This window comes from Rhipicephalus sanguineus, chromosome 10 (genome assembly GCF_013339695.2).
Source record: "Rhipicephalus sanguineus isolate Rsan-2018 chromosome 10, BIME_Rsan_1.4, whole genome shotgun sequence".
In the NCBI taxonomy this organism is placed as follows: domain Eukaryota; kingdom Metazoa; phylum Arthropoda; class Arachnida; order Ixodida; family Ixodidae; genus Rhipicephalus; species Rhipicephalus sanguineus.
In genome coordinates this window covers 114,426,220-114,441,097 of record NC_051185.1, presented here as the reverse complement: position 1 = coordinate 114,441,097, position 14,878 = coordinate 114,426,220, and the positions used below count along the sequence as shown (strand labels likewise).

Sequence of the window (14,878 nt, the reverse complement as noted above, 5' to 3'; positions counted from 1 at the left end):
CTTGAACCCGCATCACAAGTGCAGCGTACATAACTCATCGTAACAACATACTTATTATTTTTTACTAATGCATATTGTTACAAGAGAAGGTACCTTGCTCTGAAGGCCTTTTATTTGATCATGTTAACAGATGTTAGGAATACTTCATTCGTGCAAATGAGATGTCTAGTACATCACCAAAATTAGTGGTGACATTGTACGCCTGTGCGTTACTTATAACACGAATTTATTTTATTCCCAAATACAATCGGTGACATACTGAACTAAGCCGTATTGTGAAGTGGTTGTTATATATAGCCTAGGAGATTTATTTTAGATAGGCATACCTTAAAACCAGCTTTTACACTACAGATCATATTTATTTGTGCTCGTGATCTATAACATATTCTGAATGAAAACCGAGCATCATGTCCGATATTACGCAGGAATCAGTTTTATTTGTGCAACCGCGAATATTACGCAAATTTTAATTCGTCTACGTACGAAGTCTCCTTATATCTTGCGCAAATAGCGTCCATGATCAGTAAGCGTTACGGATACGTGAAAAAGAGAATGAAAGGACGAACAGAAGCATTTGCGTTAGCTTTTATTTTTCCTGCGTAGCAGTTGGCGTGATCCTTGTGATACTTGCCTTTCCGTTTTAATAATTAAGAAGTGTGGTATTTATTGAGGCGGCCGCCCAACTCGTTTTTAAAGGTTTCTTTAAATTGGCGCTTCAGTGACGTTCTTGGCATAGTGCCGCATCAAAACCTTTATTATACATATGTAAATGTGAAGCCTGTTATTTGTTAGTTAAAACTTCTGAAATCCAGGATCGTAAGCAACTACTCAAATAGCATCTGTTTGTTTTCATCCTAATTTGAAGAAGGAAAGAAAGATAACATGTGCACCAATTCTACCTTTTCAGTGGCTTTACAGCGTGGAATTCATTTCAATGATACTTCGTGAATCCCATTCTATAATCTTATGGTAATTTCAGCAACCGCTTTAGTATGCACCCTAGCACGTGCCATGTCGTAATCCGGAGCATCGCTAAAGTTTGCGTTGGCGATGGATCTCGAGCACCCATTTCAGCAGCTCGCGCCTCACCAACTTCCCAAGCGTGTTGCGCGGTATCGAGTCAACGAGCGTGACACCGCCTTCGAGCTGAAGTTCTTTCGGCGCGTTCTCTGTAACAGAAAAAAAAAGACGTTTCGAAGAAGACACTTTGGACATGAGGACATGATGTAAACCATTCAAGACATGAGTGTAGTGAAAGTCCAACAGTGACTACACAAGTGGCTGCTTACAGGAGCGGCGAAATCGCTACTAGCATCGGAAACGCTGTATTCACGGGGTCAGTGGCCTGACACTCGGTAGCGGCTTGTTTGAAAACACAAGTGCCGCATTTCGCTATTTTGTTGCGGCGCTCATTGGTCACTAGCGCTTATAGCTTTGCGCTGCAGCTCTAAGTTAGTTGACTTGAGCAGCGCACGGAAGACGAAGGACAGAAAGATGACGACAATGTATAATTACACGCCTGGCTAAGGTTTAATTGAACACAGAAAGAAAGGGGGGGGGGAATGAAAGGGCTAAATGGTTTCTTAGTCACAACCATACAAAACCAGAAAGCGCAATTAGTGTTGAAGTAATTGGTATGATTAATTACAAAATTAAAATGATACGGAAAAGAGAAACGGAAGTGGATGAAAAAACAAATTACACCATCTCCCGCCAAAGGGGACCATGAGGCGATGCGAAGCCGGAGCACTTGCACGATGGCGTTCCGTTGGCGTTCGTTGGGCATGCTACCGACCTCGGGCATGCTACCGACCTCGCGTCGTGGAACGTGTCTTCCAGGGGCGTAGCCAGAAATTTTTTTCGGGGGGGGGGGGTTCAACCATACTTTATGTATGTTCGTGCGTGCGTTTGTATGGGTGTGTATGTATATAAGCAAGCAAAATTGAAAAATTACGGGGGGGTTTGAACCCCCCAACCCCCCCCCCCCCCTTGGCTACGCCCCTGGTGTCTTCCCTCTAGCCTGGCCGTTAATTCTCACAGGGCGAGCGCGGAACGCGGTCGACAGGCGCGCGAGAGGGGGGCAGCGTAGGAGAGGAGAGAGAGGGGAAGGAGACGCACATGCGCTGGCGCTCATCGCGTCGTTGTCGTGCCCGCATTCAGAGCCCGCGGCATGTCGAGCCCGCGTTTCAGAGGAGTCAAACGAAGCAAGCGCTGGACAACGCGCACAGAGCTCTAGCCGCTTGAAGGAGAGGAGACTAGAGGAGGTGAGTAGAGCATGCGCCGCGAGAGCAGAAGCGAGAACGCAGGAGAAGCGCAAACAGGTGCTGGGAGAGAAGTGGTGAGAGTAACGCGCAGCTGTTAGAGAGAGGGAAGGAGGAAAGTTACGCATGCGTAGTGTGAGTGCGGACGCCGAGGCCCATGCCGCGAGACATACCCGCGAGCAAGAGATACTTCGCATCAAAATAACATGGCTGAGCCCTCCCTTCATAGGAATCTGTAGAACACGAAAGTAAAACGTATCTACACAGAAATAGTGCTTATTCTGTAATGATATATGAGAGCTTGTACAATGTCTATTCGTGTTTGGCAGCTATAGCACCGATTGGCGTGTATGCACCCATGTTGACGCCTAGTTCGTAGAGGTTCCTAGTTTGAGCCGCAAACGCGTGCGTCCCGTTGGCCTCTGTCTCGCTCCCCCAAGATACGACATTCGCCCGTCGAAATCATGTCCTTTCTGCAACACGTATTGCAGCAGTGTTGTTAGTCCGTGCTCTCGCAATCAAAGTAGTCGGCGGTGGAGAAATCCCGTTGGTGCATGTGGAAGCTGCACTACTCCGATAGGCCGGCGCACGCTCACACGAAGCGAAAAGGAAAGAACGTAACTGCGTCTAGGGTTCCCCGGCGATGCCACCGCGGGCAGTGTCCCTCGCTGGTATCGAGATGCTTTGACCGTGACCTCCGATATCGCACGTAATCTCGGAGTAAGCACTAGTAAGTGTCGATAGTGAGGCATTACTTCTTTTCACCTCTCACAGACGGCGGCACCATCCCCCGCTCCGCCCCGCCTATCTATACCGCCAACAGAGAGCAGCATGCGAGAAAGAATGTGTGAAAGATATAAGGCGCGTTCGTGAGGTAGCTGGTTTAGCGTCGGACGCTTGCCGTCGTGGCCGCAGCGTCGTGGGTTCGATTCCCAGCGGCGGATCTCTTTCTTAGTTTTTTTTCTTTCTCACCAGTTGGCGTCCATTTTATGAACGTCATATACGGTAACGGAAGTACTTGGTGGACCCCGGCATAAAACACTTCCGTGTTAAAAAAAACAAAGAAAATTCACTTCCGCCAATTTCCTTTGGTAGTTGTGCATCCTTGCAGGATTAGTCCTGCCTGTGTAAGCGCGCACATAAACTAAAGGATTACAATATAGTGTAAGTCATAAACAAACGACAAGGTGACGGAAGGGGCATTGATGATTCATACAATGTATACAGTGCAGGTAGATAAACAACGAGACTAGGCGCAGTGCGCTTCGCCACGCGCTTGCTCGGGACCAACGCCTTTCCGGGGCAGTTGCTCTACCCTGGTAAAGTGAATGCCGCTGAAAGGCGTTAGTCCCGGGTTAGAGTCCCGGACTAGGACTAGTTCTTCGTAAACGAGGAGGCTTTTGTTTCTGAGAAATCCGTATAGATTTTCTTGTAGCTTCCTGGAGGAGGAGGTGAGTCTGAGATACGGAAAAGGCGTTACAGACGCTTGGATGTCAAATTTCTTTTTGAATTAGATAAGCGAGAGCCGCTACTCATACTCCGTCACGTTGTGCGCAGGAAGGCAGGTATCGTACAAACGGCTCCGAAACGGTATTCGCAATCCGACGAAGGTCCCTGCGCATACATCTTCGCGAGGTGCTCAGTCACCGATTTTGGACAGAGAACCAGCAAGCGTCTTCCATACACGCGCAAGCTGCGCGGCAAACACGAACGAAAGCACGTGAACACATAAAAGGCTCTCGCACCAACCAGCAACAAATCTGACGTAGTGCTCTGGGCCAAGGTGTCTACTGTCACTCCTTGGCGCGATCACGGCGTGAGGCAGCTGTCCAGCTTGCAGGTGCGGCAGGCCCACGACAGCGCAGTCCTCCACATGGGCGCACTTTAGTAGGACTGCTTCAAATTCTGCAGGCGCCATCTTTGCGTTCCGACAGTAAATAAACTCACTCAGTCGCTGTTCGAGGTAGAACCAGCCTTCGTGGTCGAAGTAACACTCGTCACCTGCTCAGAAGAGGAGGAGGAGGAAAGGAAGAAAAGTCAGGGAGGTTAACCAGACGCGCATCTGGCTTGCTAGATTACTCTGTGGAAAGTAAATATCCAGTCGTCACCTGTACGAGCGGACGTGTATTCAATGATCCTGTTAAAATATTGATAGAAACTGCGTTTTTATCAGTAAACGAAATACTGCCAGACTTAAAGGGGACAGGACACTAGAGTGCACGAGAACACCTTCGAGCTCCACGAACACGAACACAAAGGCGTAAAAGGCTTCAAACACGAGCTTTCATTTATACACTTATAAAACAATGCAGCAAAGGACTTAAGAGGTTGTGTTGTCAAGTGTCTGAAAATGCTGTTAAAAATCGAATAGTATACGATTATTGGCTAAACGAAAGCGCAAGACATGTGAGAATTATTGGAATGCGGATGATGAAAAATAAATGAACAGGGAGTGTTGCTGGAGACACACTTCGAGAAGCAGACTTTTCATCTGGGCAAAGAGACAAGTGCTTCTGTAGAAACATTGGCTCCGGCGACATTTGCTGTCGAACTACTTCTCATCGCTTAAAGGCTCTATGTTCCGACGAACTTCTATCTTTTTATTGCGTGTACAGTATGTAAGCAATATGGTCGCTTTCCCAGTTGTAACCTTCTGTTTATAGCGCTAAGTTACAAGAAAATTCATATGGATTTCCCAGAAAGGAAAGCGTCTTAGCTGGAGAAATATCCCCGGACCAGGACGAATTTTTCCTCAAATAAGAAACCTTCATCGCCTAGAAATTTCTTTCAGGAAGAATCCTAATGTATCAGTAGGGCTCTCTGTTTTCGGTGTCTATTAGGGGCGAAGCTCCTTAGGGTGTGGGTCGTTCCCTCCTCTGTAGTAGTAGTAGTAGTATGTAGCCACCTCTACTCTATGACTTGCTGAATACATGGCGTTGTGTGTCCGTACGTGAAAGAGACGCTGAAGCGTGTCGTCAGGCTGCTACCTCTAGTTTATGAATTGCTCAATAGATGGCGGTATGTGTATATGTCCTTGGATATCACTAGATGGTGCTGGTGGTTTTTCGTACACGTTGATGATTAAAGATGACAGATGGCGCTGTTAAAATAAGAAAAGGCGCTCGCTCTTGGCGCGCTTTCTCTTTCGCTCGGACTCGCCGGATGGAAGATAAGGCGGCGGAGCGACGTGCGCGCAAGGCGGCGGCAGCGCGCGCTCGCAGACAGAATCCGGCCGTGCGAGAACAAGAGGCCGAAACGTGTCGTCAGGCTGCTCGGCGACGCCGGGAAAACCCCGCAGTGCTAGAACGGGAGGCCGAAGCGGCACGGCAGCATATCACCCATACAAGGTGGGCAACACTCATACCAGAACCACTTTCTCTGCATTTAACCGATCACAAAGCGGTGATAATGAAGGAACCACGTAAACCAACAATAGAATAAAAGTTTGATGTTTAATATATACACGGTGTTTCACACTCTCTATATGATACACTGGGCGAATTTCACGGAAGAGTTTCATGGTTTATCGATGATTTCCTCCGGAGCTTCGCCCCACTCATCATCACTCACCCCGTGGATATGCTGTGATTTTGTTTTTTTTTGAAAATCGGCGGGACGTTTATTGGAGTATGTATTTTTGGCGGAAATTCGGCGTTTATCGGAGTTTATTTCTCGTAAATCCCCAATTCTCCAAAATTTGGAGTTTTGCCTTATTCTCGAAACCCCGAAATCTTAGATCCATTCGTATCTGAATACTAAAATATCAAAACACACGAAGCACATTTTTTCTGCAAGGTTTGAACGCACAAAAACATATACGCACAAGCGAAATACTTCACAAAACACCTGTATTTGTGCGTATAACAACCGTATGCTTAAAATAGCTTGCGAGGTTGCTGTCAATGATCGAAGCGCGTTTCTTTCGATTGACGACTCTGAGCTTTGAAAATGCCCTTCCAACGTTAGCGCTAGAAAGAGGAAGCGCCAGAACACGCAGCGCTCAGCGCTGGCCACTGGAAATTGTGAAATCTCCAAAACGACCGGCGTTCAACAATGTTAGATATTTCATAGCACTGATAGTTCGCAAAATCACTCAGGAGCTGGCTCATGCCGTCAGTTTCAAGAAGCACTAATTGAAAACTAGACGCATAGGTTTCGAGCGCTCAGGGCAGCTCATGCTTCACATTTGGATTCACAATTTGAACACAGTACCAAAACGATTCTTTGGTGTACTGTAGTTGATCGCACTGCTTGCTCTCAGATGTCTGTCTCCACTTTTCGGCGACAGCAGAGTAGTATCCGTGAAAGTCTGCGACAGTCGTCAAGCGGTCAGTCGCATCAAGGAGGTCCAACAGACTTGTGACATCTGATGCGAGCACCTCGGTTTGGTGACGTCATTGACTGATGAGTGCGTAGAAACGAATCCCCAGTATGGGATAAACTTGGTGTACCAGGGTACTCTCTGCTTCAAGTTCCTTGATGATTGAGAGCACGGCATCCGAATTGTTCTTCAGAGACCTCATCTTAACGAGCAAGTCGTGCACAGCTTCATGTGATGAAATACAGCACTTGAGCTTCTCCCACTTCGTCCCTTGGCTTCGCCGCTTTTCAAGAAAGAGAAAATGGCGCGCCAGTTTTCCAAAATATCTTCAAGCTACATAAAAAAAGAACCACCTCGACGGACATACCGTTTTCAGCGACTTGATGGACATGCTCATGACCAAGCACACAAGACCAAACTTACGGCGCAGCTCCCGCGACGACTTCAACAGGACAAGAAAGTGCACAACTATATTGTGAACTACGTTAAACGAGCTCGTCCTGAATGCATCCTCAAGAGCGTTGTTGAGTGGTTGGCACGGATCCTTGAAGTGAAGCGCCTCAAATTCGTGGTTGGAGAGTTGCAAATCCTTGTGAAGTTTGTGCATGTAGGAAGCTGAGTCGGAGAACAATACAGCTACATCGCCTAATACAGCTAGGCGCGGTAAACTTTAAATCGGTCAAACCAGAAGATGTATCAATGAGCGCTTAGAACTTGCCCTTTCGATAAAGAACGGAACCAGGTCGTATTGGCCCTTGAAATCGGAGTTTATCGGACAAATCCGAATTGTCAAAAAATTTACCGGCGAATGTTTAACGGATTTTTTCGGATAAAACCGAAAACACGGAGCCCTATGTATGAGGTATACCTGTGAATAAGGGCCGAGATATCCTGCTATGTGAACAAAAGTTCATTCTAGTAGTAATATTTCTGAATGGCAGAGATGTAAGTCCTCAAATAATTTTTTAGACAGATTGACTAAAAAGTATTATGCAGGCCTTCTATATGTATGGCTGCAAATTCTGACTTAAATTAAATAAACTGTGCAATTATACGTGCCTGGCGGTTCTTTAATCTATGAGCGTTTTAATCCAAGCACACCGGCGTTCTCCAAATAAACTTTGCCGAAAAGCGATCGTTGTTACTCAGGATCGAACCTGCACTTTCATGCCTAGCATTGCAAATTTATAACCGCTGGCCACCATCGTGAGAGGTAGTGGCTTAGGGAACTTGTTGACTACGAGCCAACGCTTGCAGCTGCCTATTTCATCCGTTCCTGTTTTCTCCGTTCTAAGAGTAGCCCACCCGCTTCGTCCGTGAACCGAGCCACAACTTATGGTGAATGCTGGCTGTAGAACCACTGTAAGCAACAACGCGCACGTACGCAGAAGGTCACGTGGTATCAAGGATCCCGACGGTCTACATTTTCCGAGGAGGGGCATTACACACAAAGAAAAAAATACAGGGAAGGAAGCAGACGGACGAAGGTGTGACGAGAGAGATAATCGATGCTTGAGTTAAAACGATAGAGTGGGCCTCTTAACGGATAGTACCAGGAGTGGATTATCGCTCATATTCCGCATTTTATTAATCAATCAATCAATCAATCAATCAATCAACTTTTATCTCTCATAGAGAAATAGGGGGGTGACGGAAAAAAAGCTGCAGTACTGCGGCTTGACAAAGCTCCGGCCCCCTACAAAGTCCAGCAGCAAAAATGATCAACAACACAAAAATTGATTTTGCTGGAAATAAAACGTTTGATTTCAATGAACATTGACAGGAAGAGGCAAATGTAGCGATTACTAGGAAAAACATGAGAGGATCTGGTCTTTATACATCATTATACATAGTAATACACATTCATAAGACTAATGGAAAAAAGGACAAAAAAGAAAAACAGGAACAGTTGTAGGTAATGTTACGTGTACAACAGAAGTTGTTAAATAATCCAACAAAAAACTGCAAAGGCAATAAATCAGTATTACATTGAGAACATAAAAAACGTTAAAAACATGCCGTAGTCATTGGTAAACGACATGAACGTAACATTCATTTGAACGAAATCTAAAACAGATAGTAGTTACCAACACTGAGGACATTTCTCTAGTATGCGAATTGTTATAGCGTCGGTTTATTATGTGGACCATGATAATAAGTCCTATTGGTGAAAAAAAAAAAGATTACAATTTCAACGCACAGTACAAAAAAAATCATAAGAAAAAAAAACAAAAAATACTAAACAATTTCCGAAAGAGAATGAACAAGCCAAATGCACACAGTCAAAGAGAGAAAAAAAAAAACGCCATTTGAAAACAGATGAACCGTACGTATCATTCATTCTGCGACTGATGAATACGACTAGATGTTAGTGTGAAACGAAGTCTAATCTTCACCCGATAAGAATGAGCGAAAGATGCGTGCTGAGGCCGACTCAGCGGCTATGCCATGTTTTGCATATTTGTTTAAGATTGCAGCTAGTTGATACGATACAGACTGATTGCCATAGTTTGTGCGGCATATTGGCTGGATCCAATCATCCTGTCTTCTTGTGTCGTATGTATAGTGACGTCTTGCTAGGCGAAACGAACTGATGAATTCGGTGTTATTAGTCCTCATGGCGAGACGGTATGTACAGGAAAGACGGAATGCGTAGACGAATTTAACTTTGAGTATAATATATGCTTCAAAATAAGGGGCAGTATGAGTTAGAGGTGTGCACGGGCTCCGGGTAGCCCGACCCGGCCCGCGGGCCGAGCTCGGGCGGGCCGACGTATTTTCACCTCGGGCCCGGGCCGGGCTCGGGCTACTTGGAGTTTTGTCGGGCCGGGCTCGGGACCGGCGCAAAGCCCGACTCAAGCCCGAAATATAGAGAATGAGCGGGAATTGTTTTCCAGCACGCATACAGCGCCTTTTCCGCGTCCGCCCTTTACCGCTCTTCCTTTCCATTCGCTGGTTTCAACAAAAGGGGAGCAGGTAAAGCACTGCCTCTGTTGCACTCCGACAGACAGACAGAGAAGTAACACCACCTGAGCTAGTGACAGCGCCACGGGACTGTTCGCGTTAGATATGAGTGAAAATGCACGCGACAGCGACCCGACGTAGATCGCCTTCGTGCAAGCTGACGCTTGCATGGGCACATCCCATACACGTGACGGCTTTGGCGAGCGAACTCCATTGTTGCTGGCATGGCCGTCTACTTGTAATTTGTAATCTGTGCAATAGAGAGTGTTCGTCGTGTGTCGCTTGATCATATTTCATATGCTCAATAAAATGCCAAATTACCGGAAAACGATGTTTTGTTTTCGCAGCGAACCTTCAAAAAGCCCGGCCGGGCCGGGCCGGGCCGGGCCCGAAATTGTGTTTTCGTACGTCGGGCCGGGCCGGGCGGGCTCGCAGCCCTTTGCCGTCCGGCTCGGGCGGGCCTTCGACAAAGGCAGCGGGCCCGGGCCGGGCTCGGGCTCGGAAATACGGCCCGTGCACAGCTCTAGTATGAGTAGTATACGAAACGTTGGCTATTGCACGAATTGCGCGCTTTTGGCATATACCGAGTTTTTTCAAGTTGTCAGAGGATGTAGTACCCCATACAAGATGACAATAATTTAATGTCGATAAAAATAATCCATTGTATATCAGACGTTTTCTGGTAATATTTGACGGTTTTTATTAATTAATGCAGTGACGGAATTTAACTTCTTGCAAACATTTTGCACATGCTTATTCCACGACAATGTTTCTGTGAAAGTGACACCCAAAGCTTTGATCTCTCTAACAACACTAATTACGTCATTATCAAGATACATCTTTTTTGTCAGTTCAATAACTCTGTTTCTAGTGCGGAAAATTATGGCTTGAGTTTTTTTTGTGTTAATTTTCAAGGAATTTCTTTTTGACCACGCTGATACTTCTGCAAGCGCATCATTAGGTGAAGATACCAGCCCAACCGGCTTTACTCCGCTGAAAAAAAAATGGCTGTATCATCAGCGTAACCTACCCACTTACAATTAGTAAAAGAGGAAAAAATGTCGTTTATGTAGACGATGAATAAGAGCGGGCCGAGTATACTGCCCTGGGGCACCCCGGACTTCAGGCGTTTAGTCTTTGAATTGAAAGTGTCATTTGTGACAAATTGACTTCTATGGCGAAGGTATGAACGCAGAAGGTCATTGGACCTCCCACGCACGCCATAGTGTTCTAGCTTATACAGTAGTAGGTTATGTTGCACACAATCAAAAGCTTTTGAGACGTCGACGTATACACCTAGTACTATATTTTTGTCTTCAAAGGCATCTATTATACATTCTTTTTGAGCAAGTAGTGCTTGTTGTGTGGATTTTCCTTTCAAGAACCCGTACTGGGCCAATGAAATGAGAGAGAGTTTATTCAAGAAGCGAACAAGTCGTGCGTGAATAATCTTTTCCAGGCCTTTTGATAAGATTGGGAGTATAGAAATTGGTCTAAAATTTCCCAACTCATTTTTATCGCCCCCCTTGTGTATGGCAATTACCCTTGCTGTTGCATTTTTCCTGGAAAACAGCTACTTTCCAAGGCGCTATACTTCACCTGTTCTGTACCAGCCTTCGGGATCCGTGCATGGCTCGTCTTCCATTCCCAAATAGCCTCGCATAAGACCGGGTCCTCGAATCACGAGCTCACCATGCTGCATTGGACCGAGTGGTTTCTTCGTTTCAGTGTCTCTCACCTGCACCGTTGAACGTGAGGATAGTAAGATTGAGTCATAAGCAGTAAAAGGATTCACGATTTCTTGAAACGTGAAGGCTTCCGAGGTGTAGCAGAAATTTAAATCCATAATCACTGCATCTATTGTTCGGGGTTGACATAACAGTAAGTGTTCATCTCTGTAATGGCGCAGATTAGAAACAAGACAAGCTAGACGTAATGTACAAAACAAGAAAAGATATAAAACACAATAGATTATACAAGGTGGCTTAAAATATGTCGTAAAATCGTCTGCGGATAATTTTCTTGGTTACCGGTCATTGCACGGGCTTCTATCGTTTCCCAGAAAATATCCAGTGTCGGCTCCCTCTGAGTACCAAATTATACACCAAGCATTTAAAACGTGTTCTGTTTTGCATATGCATTTGTGGTGCGTTTTTACTTAGTGAATGAAAAGCGTAAATGTGTCTGGTTCTGAGCCTCCGCGTCCGTCTCACTCGTGAGGCGCCAACAATGCAAAACATCGCTAAAATGACAACGTTTTCTTCTGCAACACCTTGTCTTATCGACTTGGGCAAGGTCATTCAGCCATTATTTGAGCGCCACCATCGCGTGCAGTGAACACAGACGGCGCGGAGCACTGCTGAAAATACGCTGAAAGAGCGTTCTATGCAGTTGTCGCTTTGCGGTGTAATTGTATTGTATCGCATGCATTTCTTTATTGGTTGTAAAACAGTGAACGAGCTTAGCCCCTGTACGCTGGTGCCAGATACTTTTCTCGTTGGAGCTACGGAATACTAATACTTCCACACAAGAAAGAAGCATCATAAATACTTAAGTGTAAGAATCAGTAGAGTTACAAAGAAATATGAGGTTCTGGTAAGGTCAGAAATGTGCACAGAAGCCAAGATGAAATAACTCACATCAGGCACGTAGCCACGATTTTTGTTCGGGGGGGCCCAAGGCCTACTTGTTCGAAAGTCTTTCCATGCGAAGATAAAAAAAAAGGTCAGGCAATATGGAAGGCTGGATGAATTTTTTTTTGGGGGGGGGGGGGGCCCTGCCCTGCCCCACCCTGCCCTCCCTCCTTGACTACGTGCCTGACTCATACTGAAATGACAAACAGCTAGAACAGTCCGCGTTAGACAAAATGATAGCGTGTGCGCGTATTTTCACTAGTCGCCAAAATTGTTGCTACATAATAAATATTATTTTTTGGAGGGAGTTAGGGTGTGTGTGTGTGGGGGGGGGGGGGGTAACAGGGTGCGATACGCTATCACTGTTTTCATTTCGTTTACGGTTAAAAGTTCAAAGTGCAAACTTAAGCGTAAGCAATGTGTAAGTGGGCGTCATGTATTATCGAGCGCGCAATTAACTTACCATGGCTTCCAGGCCCGCTCCTAGACGCCCAACTGATGTGAACCTGGGCGGTGAATCGTGGAGACCTCCCGATATGAAGACGATCTCGGTTTTTCCATAGACTGAAAAATATAAAATGGACATCCGCGAGCAATTACCGAGCGGGCCCAATTTCTTTTGTGTACAATATCTTTCCCCGAAGTAGGCTTGAAGCGATAGTGGAATCAATACAATATATTTAATTGTTAAGGTGGTGGGTAGTCGGCGTAGCTAAGTGGTAAGCAAAGTCCTGCGGGCAGCAGCCCGCGTCCGGGTCTCGCGCACTTTCGAACTCCATCTTTCGCTCTTCCATGCTGCATGGCAGCGTACAGGGTGTTTCAGTGGACTCGAGCTAAGCTAACATAGAAAAACAGGAGGGAAAAATGACATTACTATGGAGCCTACTGCGGCGTGTTAGTCACCGCCTTGCGTAAACTGATAAATATTTCGGTTAGCACTGAATACCTCATTAACTATCCTAACAACTATAACTTATTTATATAATCGCCTAATCTCACATGTAACGTCGCGCACTATATGCGGACGTATCATACTGTCACTAATCCCGTTAATGGGGATGGCAATCACCGGGCGGATTCGAAGGGATGGCGTCTTGGCCCTCCGAAAGCGCACCACGAAAGCGCGGACAATTTAGAGTTGGTCTTTTTGGTGCGCCAGCGAACGCCGGTTGTGGTCCAAAGACCGAGTCAGAGCCGAGAGTCGATAACACAAACGAAAACGAAATATATTCTCGCTGATTTAATCTGTGATGCATTATATTACATTATATATCTTGTATTTGAAACTGTGTTTTTCCCGACAGCCCTGAAAAAAGCAAAAATTATTCCCGTCTTTAAAAAAGGCGACAACCGTTTAATCTCCAATTACTGGCCTATAGCAATTATCTCATTCTTCAGTAAAATCATAGAAAATTACACCATCTCCCACTAAAGGGGACCATGAGGCGATGCGAAGCCGGAGCACTTGCACGATCGCGTTCCGTTGGCGTTCGTTGGGCATGCTACCGACCTCGCGTCGTGGAACGCGAAGAGGGACGCTACGCGCGTCGTATCTTCCATCTAGCCTGGCCGTTAATTCTCACAGGGCGAGCGGGGAACGCGGTCGACAGGCGGGCGAGAGGGGGGCAGCGTAGGAGAGGAGAGAGAAGGGGAGGGGACACGCATGCGCTCGAGCTCATCGCGGCGTTGCGCAGGAGAGAATTTCGGCATGTCTAGCCCGCGTTTCAGAGGAAGAGTGGAAAGGGGGAGGGGAGAGGGGTATGAGAGAGGGGGAGGGGAGAGGGAAATTGGAAAGAGGGGAAGTGGAGAGTGGAAGGAGAGGTGGAAAGGGGAGATGGTGAGTGGAGAGGACGTGTGTGGAAAGGGTATGCGCAGTAAGGGTGGTCACGCCGCACACCACCACCACCGGATTGAGCTCGGCCTTAAGATACTTCGCATCTAAAAGCCTTTTGTGGGACGCTTAAGGTGTTATTTAGATAAGTTTCATATTTTTTCTATAAGCAGTTTGGTTTCATGCCCGGTTACTCAACTGAACTAGCCATGATATCCCTAACTGACGAAATTAAATCTGCTATGGACAGCGGTTGTGTTGTTGGAGGCCTTTTTCTTGACCTTTCAAAAGCATTTGATTCTATTTCACACGTCATTTTATTTCTGAAACTAGAGCCAATTGGTGTATCTGGCATCCCACTAGAACTAATTCGTAGCTATCTGCGTGATCGAGAACAGTTGGTATATGTGTCCGGTACCTTTTCCAACCCTAAATTCATCAACATCGGTGTTCCGCAGGGTTCAATTTTGGGCCCGCTTTTATTTTTAATTTACATTAACGATCGTCCTCATTGTCTGGCACATTCGTCCTGCATACTCTATGCGGACGATACCACTATAATAACTACAGATAAAAAGGTTGACTCGATGTTGTTTAAACTAAATACCGACCTGATAAATATCGTTAAATGGTTCAATAAGAATAAATTAAATATAAGTGCTAAAAAGTCCAACTTCATTGTATTTTCGTCACCTAATAGAATTATACCTAGGAACCCCTCTGTCTACGTAAGCGATACTCAAATTCACTCTACCTCTAGTACAATGTTTCTCTGGGTCGAACTTGATGAACATTTAAAATTTAAGTCACATGTATAACAGCTTACGCGGAAAGCCGCATATGCCATTCGAATCTTGCTAAAAGTTCG

General features: G+C 45.9%; 1 protein-coding gene across 1 annotated transcript in view; it reads right to left on the bottom strand.

The window, feature by feature from the left end:
• LOC119406670 (uncharacterized) overlaps nt 1-14,878 on the bottom strand; it is a 49,077-nt gene that overhangs the window by 5,974 nt on the left and 28,225 nt on the right. Inside the window, exons 6-9 of the mRNA XM_049420176.1 lie at nt 12,643-12,743; nt 11,146-11,284; nt 4,209-4,262; nt 1,090-1,169 (exon numbers count right to left, since the gene is read on the bottom strand). Coding sequence (XP_049276133.1) covers nt 1,090-1,169; nt 4,209-4,262; nt 11,146-11,284; nt 12,643-12,743 — 374 coding nt within the window. The remainder of the gene's footprint in view (nt 1-1,089; nt 1,170-4,208; nt 4,263-11,145; nt 11,285-12,642; nt 12,744-14,878) is intronic.